Genomic DNA, 13837 nt, shown 5'->3' on the forward strand with positions numbered 1-13837 from the left:
TTTTCACCGTATGAGGCGCTAAATCGATATTTAGTACCTGAGGCTGCGTCAGTTTCCTCAACAGTGGAGCTAGGTGTACACGCTTGTTGCATTTGTGCAAGTAGTTTTCACGTCAGTTATGGTTCATCAAATTGCTTTAAAGCAACTAATCTTTTTTCCTAGATGATATATCAGATATCACGCAGTTCATTAGGTGTTATCTATGTTAAACAAGTAGGAAAAGTTGCGACTTTCGGACAAGTCGGTACACGGCTCACATACATTGTCCGTTTCTTCACTCTGTGTAAGTCCTTGGTACTTAAGAAATATCCGCACTCCTTACTCTAGCCACATTTGATAATATTACAATGCTCGAGTTATAAAATATATAACCTGCTGAGTAGATCACACTAAGAAGGATCATAATTACTTTTGAAATTTATTACAAAGTCGAGCACCAAGTTCCGGACAAGTGGCAGGTTCAGGGATCAGTCGCCTGCCGGCCGCCATGGCGTCAATAGTGCTGAAGTCGCTCTCTGTTTTGCTCGGCATTTTCTTTATATTTGTAGGCACTACAAAGTTAACGCCCAAAATAAGCAAAGAACTTCATAAAGATCTGGTGAGTAGCATGGAATTGCTTGCATATTGGAGAATACGGCTGATTCTTAAATTCCTTCCCTGTCGGTTTTCCGATATATTTCGCTGTATGTTCATGTATTTCTGCACAGACTGTTTCCTGTAAACTCAGATATATGGCCTTGCCTGTGCAGATATATCTCGGGGATTGCTAATGTTGAGACTTGGAGATTCAAAGATTTAGGTATATCCTGTTACTTTCCCTCGTTTCCTTTTTCCAGATGTATCCCAGTAAGTTAGCCTCCATCTCGTCATGCATTACCGATTTGCCCCTTGATCCCCTTTTTCCATAGTCCTTCATTCCCTTCAGATCATAACAGCAAGTACCTTGTTCAATGTCATCACTTATTTCGCTCAGTCGTATTACATTACCGGTAACTTACCTATTTACCGGCCACTCCGTTCCATGTCCCTTCATAATATCTTTGACCGCAACTGTATTAGTAATTCCACAGCAAATATGAAGATTATTGACATTATTTGGACACGGCTGTTCAATTTTCACGTCACTTAGCCTCGACATTGACCTTGGTTTCAGGTAGCTGTACATATTATTATAGTGTTTCAGGTGGTGCAGGGGATCGTATTAACTCTTATTCAGCGATGTATTATGTTTGCACCTTTTTACCGGGGTAACTAATCCCCCGCTGATTAGTGCACCTTTTTATCCGTAGTAACATATCCTCAGCGAAGTAGCGAATTACTGTATATAACCTTTTCATCCTTAGTAACTCGTCCAAAGTGATTTATTATGTATGGCAACCTACGTAGATACCAAAAATATATTTTAAAAAATGCGTATGTAAAATAGTAGCGAATAATTTGCCTTCTAAATAGCAAAGTAAGTACTATAGCGCAGTTACCCTAACCCTTTCAGCTCAGATGATGGTTTAATGTAGTCAGATTATTGCAAGAATGATTTGACAAGTAACCAAGGAGACGCATTTCTGCCTCAGTTAAAGCTCACCAAATTTGCAACCACAACATTAGTATTCAGAATGAGTTGTCCAGTTCCGTCAGATAAAAACAAACCGACTATATAAAATCTCCAGTGACAACCACAATAGCTGCAACCCCATAGCAAGACCCAACCTAATGAAGGAAAACTATGGACTGTATTGATAAACTGATTAGTTTAAGATATGTGCAAATAAATCAAGCTTTCTTCAAAAGCAAGCATCAAAGCTACTTAACAACCCTAATGACAATAGAATATTCTGGTCAACTCTTAATTCTTTCAATAATAACTTTAACAAGTCATCTTCCATTCCCCCACTAAAATCATCAGATGGCAACATTACAAATGACCCGCGTGGGAAAGCAGATATTTTTGCAAGTACATTTGCCAGAAACTCTACCATAGACGATACCAGCCAGAATGTCTCAGTACTAGTACTTGACTCTCCCGAAATTTCCCCACTTAAAATACAGACAAGGTACGTAAAATCCATCCTAGACAATTTGCCTACCAATAAAGCTCCAGGCCCAGATGGAATTCCTTCAATTGTTTTGAAAAACTGTTCCCCTGAACTTGCCTCTGTTCTAGCTAAATTATTCAGACTATGCATACGTACTCCTTTATTCCCAAATTCATGGAAAGAAGCCAATATCCACCCAATTCTGAAGAACGGAAGTTCCTCTGACCCCTCTGATTACAGACCAATAGCTGTCACATCTTCTCTTGGTAAGGTATTTGAAACTTTAATTAATAAGCACATTGTTAAACATCTTGAATCCAACAACTTAATTAGTGATAGACAATATGGTTTTCGCCACGAAAGATCCACCATTGACATTATCTCCTAACTCATACCATCCATCAATCAGTTGATCTACATGGAGAAACACATGCAGTAGCCCTTGATATTTCTAAAGCTTTCTACAGAGTATGGCACCGTTCCCTGCCGTCCAAACTCCCTTGCTATGGATTAATGTCTTTTGTTCCTTTGATTTCTTCATTATCTTATTGACAGGAAAATAAGAGTAAAAGTAGATGATGTATATTCCAAGTTCCACTCAACGCCGGCGTGGCGCCAACCCTATTCCTGGTTCATATTAATGATCTCTTATCTGTCACCCACAATCCCATCCACTCATACTCAGATGACTCTACATAGTTCATTCACACTCACTCATTTACAAAGTCTAATATCTCTACCTCTCAACTTAGTACAGCCATCTCCATAAATCAAGACCTATCTACGATCAGTGAATGGGGACAAAACAACCTTGTCCCTTTTAATGCTAGTAAAACTAAATATGTACGATTTACTAATAGACAGATATTGCCATATTCGTACTGTACATTACCTTCAGTGCTACTATAGTTGCGGCGCACGACTCTGAGGTTGTCATTATTGTACCCTGGCACATTCAGAAGTGCGTCCGATTTCGTTTCATATCATACACGAATCATATTATTATGCACGAATATATTATATACGAATATTACTATACACGAACATATTATGCACGAATCACATGCGCCTTATATTATACACGGAATCAGACGCACTTTTGAATGGTAGTTGCCAGGGCATGATAATAACAACCTCAGAGTCGTGCGCCGCGACTATAATATTCCCATCTCCAAAAGTACTGAAATTCTTGGCGTCTCGCTTAACAGTTATGCCCTCAGCTTGACCTCTCATGTTAGATCACTTGCTAAAACCGCCTCAAGGAAGCTTGGATTGTTGTACAGAGTCCGTAACTTCTTCGCTGATGAGCATTTAGCTATAATTTATAAGTCATGTGCACTCTCAGCTTGAATATTGCTCACCCTTGTAGAATGGATGTGGAGAGGTTGCATTTAAACAACTAGACAAAATTCAGAACAAAGCTGTTAGAATTATCAACAACCCTGCCTTTACAAATAAACTACCTCCCCTGCAAGTAAGAAGGAATATTGCCTCCCTTGGACTATTTTACAGATATTTTTTTGGCAAATGCTCAGACGAAGTCGCGTCCATGGTGCCACCTCTCCATGCCTTCCCTCGTGCTACACGGGCATCTGGTATAGCGCTCATGACTGAAATGTCACACAGCCATACTGCAGAACTTCTGCCTATCAGAATTCTTTCATTCCCTGAAATGCATCTCTCTGGAACTCGTTTCCCCAGAGTTGTTTCCCTCCAAATTTCAACTTACAGCTGTTAAAGTCTAACTGTTACAGATATTTTATGAACAGAGGACACCAGTAACATGGTGTATGGATTATTTCTTTTTTATTCATCTTTTTTCTTCCTCCGTTCTGGTATTAAAAAAAAAAAAAAGTTGCGTGTTTCTTCTCATGTTCATAGCTACCAAACACTTTAGAGTAAAATAAACTTGAATTGTAAGAAGCCCCAAGCATAATATAATTTACGTGATTTGTTTTAATAGATACTGTACAGCTGCCAAACACGTAATAAAATAAAGAGTGAATATTTAAATTAAAAAAAGGGGAGGGGGGTTAATAGTATATTGTTATGAAGACATTGAGACTGTAAATTAAATAGGATCTTTCGAAGTACTCTGTGTTTGTTATATCTTAACAGATTATTGGAGGTTAGGACAGTATAGTAAAGGGTAGGATTAAAGAATGTGACTTGCAGAATACCGTGATGTTAACGTTTAGGTTTATATTTGCCATCTTCAGACTATTCATCTCAGGATAGATATTACGAACTGGAGGATGTTAAATATAGCCATCATTAACTTCTTCAGAAGTAATTCCTCTAAGTAATATCAAATTGTTGGGGATAGGAAGAATAGAATGGGTTACCGCACAGTAGGAGTTTAATTTGTAGATCCACCCGTTAAACTCTTCATTCGAAGAATGCAAGTTTTATTCATGCTGCCACTATACGATTCTCTTCAGCTTTGTAAGGACCTGTAGTAGGGTAATGAATATAAATATTTATCAAAAAAGTACCCTATACCCTTTCATCTCTAGTCTCCACGCCAAAAGAAATCGCCACTATTTTTACAAATCTTTGAAAATTAGCAGATCTACACATCAGTATGTTCCAACTGTATTTGTGCTCCAGTAATAAAGCCTAAAAGAGGTGGGTGCCTTTTGGTTTTGCATCTCAACAAGGCATACTCGAACTGATACCGGTATGTGTTTGGTACCCAGTAAAACGTCGTTCTGACAGCGAAATTGAATTTCCTTGACATACTTATGTACCGTGGCTGCTGCGGTGAAAATATTTTGAAGTAGAGTTGCAGAGTTTGTATGGTTATTTGGTACCGTATGCTACTGAACCTTACCAGTACCTCATCTTACGAGTGGCCTTGATAATAAGTGGCATTAAAGATGCTACAGAAGTAACACAGAAGGTAAGACAGCTATACTGTAGTAAGTTGTGCAAGAGAATAAGTAAGACGGTAACAGCCAGCCCCATAACTGGGACATTCTAACCGCTGTACCACCAAGGGTCATGCAAGAAACTAACTGTGTACAGAAATAGAGTACAATAAGAGGGAAGGAATGTTTGTGGTAACAGGTGGGGTGTGTCATCGTCTCTTCCCCCACCCAGCTCGGGGGGAGGGGGGGAACAGCTGGCCTGTCATCAGCCTTACCTTCACTGGCGAGAGGAGAGGGAGCGGAGGTGTGGAGAAAGGAAGAGGAGGGTTGGAGAGGGAGGGGATGTGAGGAAGTGGGGTGAAGGGGGAGGGGAAGTGAGGAGGTGCTGTAGGGGTTGAGGGGGTGAGGAAAGGAGAAGGTAGGAGTAAAGAGAAAAAGGAAGTTAGGAGGTAGGGTTAGAGATGGAGGGGAAATGAGATGGTAGGGTTGGAGAGGAGGGGGAAATGAGGAGATAGGGTTGGAGAGGAGAGGGAAATGAGGAGGTAGTGTTGGAGGGGAAGGGGAAGTAAGGAGATTGAGGTGGAGAGGGAGGGGAAGTAAGGAGGTCGGGTTGGAAAGAAAAAGAAAGTGACTAAGTAGGGTTAGAGAGAAAGAGGTAGGGTTGGAGGGGGAGGGGAGGTAGAGGGTAGGAAGGGGAGGGGAAATGTAGAGAAATATGAGTGGTATAGTAGGACTCGCGCACGTTTGCGGCTGTGGTGTGGCCTGCACCTGTGTACAGTGTTGCCACGTTTTCTATACCGTTATCTCTCTCTCTCTCTCTCTCTGTCTCTCTCCTGGCGGGAAATGTGAGCCACCCTGAGTACTTTTGATTCTTTTATAAGTTATTTATAATTGTGCTTTCATTTGTTAATTTGGTTTTGTTATATTTAGTGATGCCGACAATGCATTCAATGCATGCCCCTCTCCTGCCTCTCTCTCTCTCTCTCTCTCTCTCTCTCTCTCTCTCTCTCTGTAGGGAAGCTATCTGTCAAGGCCACCGACTGGGTGTGGGAGTGTTGCCACTCGCGAGTGAATTGTTTTTTTTGTTTTTTGTTTTTTTTACTTCGGTATTGGCATATGCCTACTATTTTGTCCTACATATTAGCTTATGATTATAAATGTGATTATTCCTCGCCCTTAAAATTATGGTAAAAGCCAGTAAATGTGAGCATTTTTCCCAAGCAACACCTGTACAAGCTATGGTTGGGTATACGGAGGGGTACGTACTTACCTTAGGCCAGACTGGGTGTGTCAGTGTTTGCCACTCACAAGAATTACATGAATTATTTCTTTTACTTTGGATATTGGCATATTTCTTCTTTTTTCAGGCTCATTATCTTATATCCATAACTGTGATATTATTACCCACTCTAAAACTACGCTAAAAACCATTAAAAGTGACTACAATATCTTTTAGCAACACTGTACAATATGTATGCCATGTTTCTGTGTTACTGTATAAATATTTTATGCATAATAAGATTACTGTTGATTCATCCATCAAAATACACAAGTGTAAGTTTTATTCATCTGAATTTATCGAATTTGTGATGCCTTGGACATAAATAGCTTCCGTTTCACATTGCAAGTTGGGGAAACGTGGCACCATTGTACACAGTGAGGGCCACACCACAACCGCAAACGGGCGCGAGTCCGACTATAGGAGTATATAGTAATATCAGGTAACAGAACGTCTATTGTCTCATACCGAGTCTGTCACTGGAAGAGAACTGTTTTTACTAATGGTTTGCCCGTGTGTAAGTAATCAAAAATTAAATCATCATCCGGACCTCCTTTCCCAACCAAGGGAAGAGTGAGGAGTAGCAACGTCCAGACAGCCTAAATTTGCCCAATTCAATGGGCCACACTTCATTCACTCATCATTCAAGCCCACGGAATCCTGGCTTCATCAGATAGGCCACAAAAATTCACCATAAAATGCGCGCTCCCGCCGCCGGACCCCCCACCGCACTACGGAGCTGCAGCCCTGACCCCACCCCAGGAGGACACCACGATGGGCCAGGTGAATGCGAAACTGGCCCAGAGCAAGATGGGCTCAGGTTGCCTCGACCTTGTGTCCCTCTTCCCCTCAACCTGCCCAACCACGTCACAGGAATGCGAAACTTCTTCTCGGCCGGACCAGCCCTCGCCAGGATCGGGGTAGGACTGCTCCAGATACAGTCCCAGGCAGCACCGCGATAACGGCCACTGTGCATACCAGGGAGGGAACGGCCACTGTACATTCCTCAGCTGCTTCCCCCTGCAGCCCCGCTACGACGGCCACTGTACGCATCGGGGAAGGAATGGCTACTGTATGTCCTTCTGCTGCAGCCACATCTGGAGCCCGCCTCGGTGTGACGGCCACTGTATGCACATCGACAGGCAAAGGCTGGAGGAGTGGAACCACGACGACAGCCACTGTACGCGTCGGGGAGGGAACGGCCACTGTACGTCCCTCCTCCACCTCCTCCTCCTCCTCCCATGGGAGTAGCACCGCGGTAACAGCCACTGTGTGTACCGGGGAGGGAACGGCCACTGTATGTCCCTCAGCTACTTCCCGTTGGGCAGGCAGACCCACAGCAATGGCCACTGTATGTCCCTCAGCTACTTCCCATCGGGCAGGCAGACCCACAGCAATGGCCACTGTACGCGCCGGGGAGGGAACAGCCACTGTACGTCCCTAATCTGCCTCTTCCTCCTTCGGGAGCAGCCTCTCGGTGATGGCCACTGTATGCGCCAGGGAAGGAACGGCCACTGTACGTCCTTCTGCTGCTACCCGAAGGGGCTGTGGAACCGTGATGACAGCCACTGTACGCGTCGGGGAAGGGACGGCCACTGTACGACCTTCGTCCACTGTCCCGAGGGTTCTCCCAGAGGAGAAGGTCCCTTGCGCAGCCTATGCTCCACCCCTCGGCTGCGTGGGACACCCTTCTGTCTCTCCCTCCAGTTTTGGTTCCCCGGAGGTGCTGCCGTTCCAGGAGTGGTGGCAAAGTCCTGTCGCTGAAGGTGGGGTTCACGCCCTCCTGCCTGCCCCTGGACGACGCCGGATCCTGATGGACGCCCCGCAGGCAAGGTGCCGCAGCCAAACCCCTGACGACGCCCCCACCTAGAGGCAACCGCAGTCCCAGGTCTCCCAGGGCCAGCCCCCAGATCCCAGGGCAGGACCGTTCTGGCCCCACTCACCGTCAGCCTTCCGCCAGGAGCAAGAAATGGCAGGCCCGACTCCTGACACTGTTTTGCCCCAGTCCCGAGGGCCCCTCACCAGGTCGAGGCCTGAGCAGGAAAGGGCTTCCTTGCACCCCAGAACAGACACATGCCCAGGCCGCGACGCCCTCGAGAGCTGTCCCATGCCTTCTACAGGAGGGCTCCCCAGTAGGGCTCCCTCCAACCCCCGGGCGCCACCTCAGTTAAGCCCAGACCTCAGCAGCCCAGTGACGACGCCTCAAGACCCTAGTGTCGTGTTAGAGACTTAATAGTGACAGTGACCGTATGTGGTATAGAAACAGTGAGACCGAAACACCACCCATAAAGTGTCTCTACCCCAGTTTATCCAGAGTGCCATGTTAATGCCTAAGTGCCCTAGAACCAGAGTAATATGCTAGTGTATGGCCAAGAGACCAACATACCATGTAGAGTCCAAAGAGACCGAATGTATGAAGAGTGTCACCATATCTATGTGATATTCTCTTGTGTAGTAACTCAGGTGTAAACACAGTGCCCATGTGATATATTGTACCAATATTAACTGACCTGTCACTATACCTCTTCCACATTCAGTGTACCAGTGTATAGTATGTATATTGTAAGGAAGTTGGACTAAAGCATTATATGTGTTAAGGTGTCTTGCCGGGTTTTTTTGCCCTGCTCCTTTGTAAGTGTTCTATTTCCGGTCTAGAAAGAGGACCCCACTTAGTCGCTGGTGTTTTTAGAACGAGAAGTCAGTCTAAAAACACCCAGCATAACACTGGTGGCAAGCGGTGGTTCTGGATCCAGTTAGAACATGGAGGAACAAATAGTGAAATCTAGCACAATGGCAGTCAAACCACATATCTATCTATCTATCTATTGCCAGACGCCTCAATCCCGTTTGGGGTGGCCACAAACAAATCGCCTCCAAGTCGCCCTGTCCCCCGCCATTTCACTCCCCTGCTCCCAACTCACACCCCCCTCTCTCATATACCTCTCCACCCCATCTCTCCATCTCATCCTCAGCCTCCCCCTCCCTCTTTCCCCCTCCACCTCACTCACATACACTCTCTTCGTCAGTCTTTCACCCTCCATCCTCTCCACATGGCCAAACCACCTCAGTGTGTTCCTCATAACGCTTCCTATCACATCCACATCAACACCACAACGCTCCTTTATATCCTCATTTGTCAGCCTGTCTCTCCATGTGACTCCACAGGCTCCTCTTAAATAACTCATTTCCACGGCTCTCACTCTTGACTTGTGTCCTTCCAACAACGTCCAGGCTTCACATATCCAACTGCCTAAATTCAATCCCGAACAATACGACATCAATGTGTACTTGGATATGGTAAAACCCATATTAGACGTAGGGTTTGAAAACGACAGGGAGAAAATTGCCGTCACTCTGCCTCACCTGGGCAAAATCATGGCAACCATAGTCTCAAAAATCGTCCCCGAACTAAAGTGGGACCAATTCACACATCATGAAACAGGCAGTTACACCTTCCATGGGCAGAGTTGTCGCCCTCTCACAACGAGACACCCTCACATATGACGGTATCCTCGATGACACGTTCATCCAGGCACGACGACTCGTCACTGCCGCTTATCCTGAAGCCAGCACAGCCACTTGGTATCAACATTTATTCAGTATCCTGCTGAGGATCCTCCCAGGCACAGTCAGGGAACACTTTACGATCCATAATCCATTGGGAGACATGGACCAAGACCTGCAGCTTGTACGACGCCTCCTTGCCTCCCGCCCCACACCTCAACCAATAAATGCAGTCAGTAAGTTTCCCACAAACAAGGCAGTGCCCGTAAAAGCAATGAACGCCCCCACCACAACCCACTATGGAGCCATCACCTGCCCTACACAGGGCACACCCTCCAAAGAGGCACCACAACCCTAGAGAAAACTTCAACTTGATTTATATAAACCTGTGAGAATTTTCCGTCTGCAGTCGCAGCTGCCCTCTGCATGACATACGCATGCAGCTGAAGGCCACAGGATGTAGGGCAGCCCCACAAGGGCGTCAGAAGGTGTCATCTCTGGACGATGATGCACCAGAAGACGATGCTCCACCTCTCTCTTATACAGACCCAGAGGAAGTGGAGCCCGACGAAGAAGGCATCATACAGCAAGTGGATTTTTAGGTCCGCCCCTGCACCTCCCCATGGTGGTGGGGGCCACTTCACATAAACACAGACCCCCAGTCTACGACAAAATGAGGCTGAATGGGGTCAAGGCAAGACTATTGGTTGACACAGGAGCGGCAAGATCTTTCCTCTACTCATATTTTTACTCCCGCCACAGCTCTGCCTTCGGCCCTCTTCTCCCCACCTCAGCCAACCTCGTAGATGTAGGGGACGGCTCCCTGCCTATCCGTGGGGAAACCTGGGACCTGTGGACTGAAACCTACCAACAAGTAACTGCAAGACACCCATTCATCGTCTTCGATTCTACCTGCCATGCATATGACGGCTACCTGGGGCTGGACCTCCTACAAAAACTTCACACCAACATCGACTGCCACAAGCGCCACCTCCAGTTTCGTCCAGCCCCCTCCCTTGACCTCCCACACAGCACGTGCACACCTCCATCCCCCCCCCCCTTCCTCACCACCCTCAACCACTCTGCATGTGCACCTCCCCTCCACCCTCACTCCTCATGTCACCCACCACTACACCTTCTAAACCTCATTCTTCTTCTTCCTCTCCCACCTCCCCTCCCCCTCCAACTTTTCCTGCCACCATTGCTTCTGCCGTTACTATTCCCCCCCCACCACGAGGCTTGGTTACAGCTAAACACGCCCAGCAGTACCTCTGTACTATTTTCACCCAGCTTACCATCCGGGCCCCTTTCAGCGTGTTTACTATCTCCCACATTCCTCCTCCTCCCCCCCCCCATATCTGAGCAGTGCGAATCGCCAGACTCGCCGCCACGCCACTCACCCTCCCTTGAGGGTTAATAGTAGGCAACATGGAGGAAGCCGAGCCTTGTGAAACACCCTCCCCCTCTCCCACCACGCTACCTACTCTACCTAACCACCTCTCCACCCACCAAGTGAACAGCCTTCGACAACTCCTGGACTTCCAAGACCTTTTTTCATCTGGCCCAGCTTACATCGGCCACACCACCTACTTGAACCACGAAATCCACACCACAGGACCACCCATCCTCCACCCCTCACAACGAAAGAATCCTAAGCAGCGGGCAGAGGAAGACTGGCAGGTCCAGGACATGTTAGATGCCAGCGTCATTTCCCCCTCCACCAGCCCCTGGTACTTCCCCGTCGTACTTGTTAGAAAAAAAGGATGGCACCATGCGTTTCTGCATTGACTACCATAAACTCAATGTCACCATTAAGGACACCACTCCCCTACTCAGAATAGAAGATTCCCTTGACTCGCTACACGGCTCTTCATGGTTTTCCACTCTTGACCTACAGTCGAGGTACTGGAAAGTCCCCGTCCACCCAGACGACAAACAGAAAACAGCCTTCTCCACCAGCAACGGCAAAACATTATGAATTCAACGTCCTCCCTTTCGGACTTTGCAATGCCCCAGCCACGTTCTCCCGTCTGATGGAGTCAGTCCTTAGCAGCCTGACCTGGGAGATCTGCCTGGCATATCTAGACGATGTCATCGTGTTCAGCCAAACGTGGGCCGACCACCTCCGCCGCCTCAAACAGGTATTTACGTGAATACGACAGGCCGGACTTAAACTCAAACCTTCAAAGTGCGTCCTAACTGAAAGATCCGTCTCCTTCCTGGGACATGTGATTGGAGCTGAGGGCATCTCTCCTGATCCCGACAAATTGCGCGCCATCGCTGACCTCCCTCTACCTAAGGACGTCCACGAAACGTGCGCTTTCCTCGGAGTTACCTCTTACTACCGGTGTTTTCTCAAAGGCTTTGCCGACACTCCCAAACCCTTGTACGATCTCACAAGGAAAGACAAGCCTTTCATTTGGACAGATACCCGAATTGCAGCTGTTAACATCCTCAAAAACAAACTCATCTCAGCCCTGATTGTCACTTTCATCGACTACAACCTACCTTTCCGTCTATACACTGCCGTTTCCTTGGTTGCCATCGGTGCCGTACTCGCCCAGGTGCAGGACGGGCAGGAACACATCATCGCCTGCGCCAGCCGCACCCTCAGCCAGGCTGAGAGAAATTACTCAGCTACTAAACGTGAGTGCCTGGGCATCATTTGGGCTTTAGATGAGTTCCGATCATATATTTCAGGCACCCAAGTAGTCATCATCACTGATCATCAATCCCTCCAGTGGCTGTGACAATCCAACACCACCAGCGTACAACTAATTCGATGGAGAGAAGCGCTCGAGGAGTTTGATTTTGAAATATCATACCGACCCAGGAAACTGCACACAAATGCCGACGCCCTCTCCCGCCTACCCATCAACTCCATCCACACCAACACAGACCTCATCTAAATGTGGCAGGCCAAGCAATGGCCCCCCCTGGATATCGCCGCACACCTTCGCCAAATTATACCAACATGGCGAACACCTGTTTAACCAAGACGGCCACATTGTCCTAGACCCCAGCACTGCACATGACACCATGGTTCACCTCCACGCAGACAGTGGCATCCATCTCGGCATCAAAAAATTACTGCAAGTTTTCAGCGATATTTATTGGATGCCTAACCCCTCCACAGTTGCCAAAAACATCATCCAAACGTGCCTAGCCTGCTCCTTGGGTAAGGACATCACACACACAGCTGGACCTGCAGGAAAAATCATGCACACAAACCATAGCAAATACTATCAGTCGATGTAGTCGGGCCCATAACACCCAAAGCAGGCTACAAATACATCATTACTTTCATTGATGTATACTCCAAGTTCCTCATCACATGCCCTGCAAAAGAACACAATGGAGTGACAGTAGCTGACGCATTGGTCCGCCATGTCTTCCCTTATTTCAGGATTCCCCAGGCCATACATTCTGATAATGCACCAGAATTCACCGGCAAGGTCTGGGATGAATTAGCTGCTCTATTCGGCTACCAAATATCCCACTCCTTCCCATGCTGGCCCCAAGGAAATAGTGTGTGCGAGAGAAGTAATCGTTCTCTCCTTAACCAGGTACGGGCCCGAATTATACAAACGGGCAATGACAACTGGGCAGCCCATGTGAAAATTGTTCAGTGGGGCCTGAACACATGCCCTAGGGATGATGGGATTACCCCCCACTAGCGAGTCTTTGGGGAAGCCCTGCTCTTTCTGCCTCTCCGCCCACCACCACCAACCCCCTCCCCGCCCACCACCACCAACCCCCTACACCACCTCAAGAGGTGCCCCCACCACCTTCAGCAACAACAAGATTTACAGCCAGACACAATCACCTCCAGCCCCTACAAACCAGGAGACTCTGTCGTTGTGGCACACATACCTGCCCCAGACAAAGTATCTCCCTGATTTGAAGACCCCTTCACCATCATCAAAGTCCCCAACCCTTACCAAGTTATCATTCAGCATCATGGGCATACACGCACGTATCGTAACCACCACGTGCGCCCCTTCCAACCCACTGACAATAGCATCCTGCCATACCGTGTGCTACATACCTCCCACCGCGCCGCGCTACCCTCTCCTTCCAAGAATCAACCCACTGACTCATACTCTTACTCCTTCTCACCCTCCCCCTCCACCTCACCTGCCACAACCACC

The 13837-nt window shown here is 47.2% G+C and overlaps 1 protein-coding gene across 1 annotated transcript in view; it reads left to right on the plus strand.

Annotated features, from left to right (window-relative positions):
• Window positions 1–487: 487 nt before the first annotated feature.
• LOC145410441 (putative acetylcholine receptor chaperone) overlaps window positions 488–13837 on the plus strand; it is a 67167-nt gene continuing 53817 nt past the window's right edge. The window contains exon 1 of the mRNA XM_080280592.1: window positions 488–598. Within this exon, the coding sequence (XP_080136718.1) occupies window positions 488–598 (111 nt within the window). The remainder of the gene's footprint in view (window positions 599–13837) is intronic.

Source organism: Coenobita brevimanus, chromosome 85 (assembly GCF_032717465.1).
Source record: "Coenobita brevimanus isolate Jiangsu-jjx chromosome 85, ASM3271746v2, whole genome shotgun sequence".
Classification (NCBI taxonomy): Eukaryota; Metazoa; Arthropoda; class Malacostraca; order Decapoda; family Coenobitidae; genus Coenobita; species Coenobita brevimanus.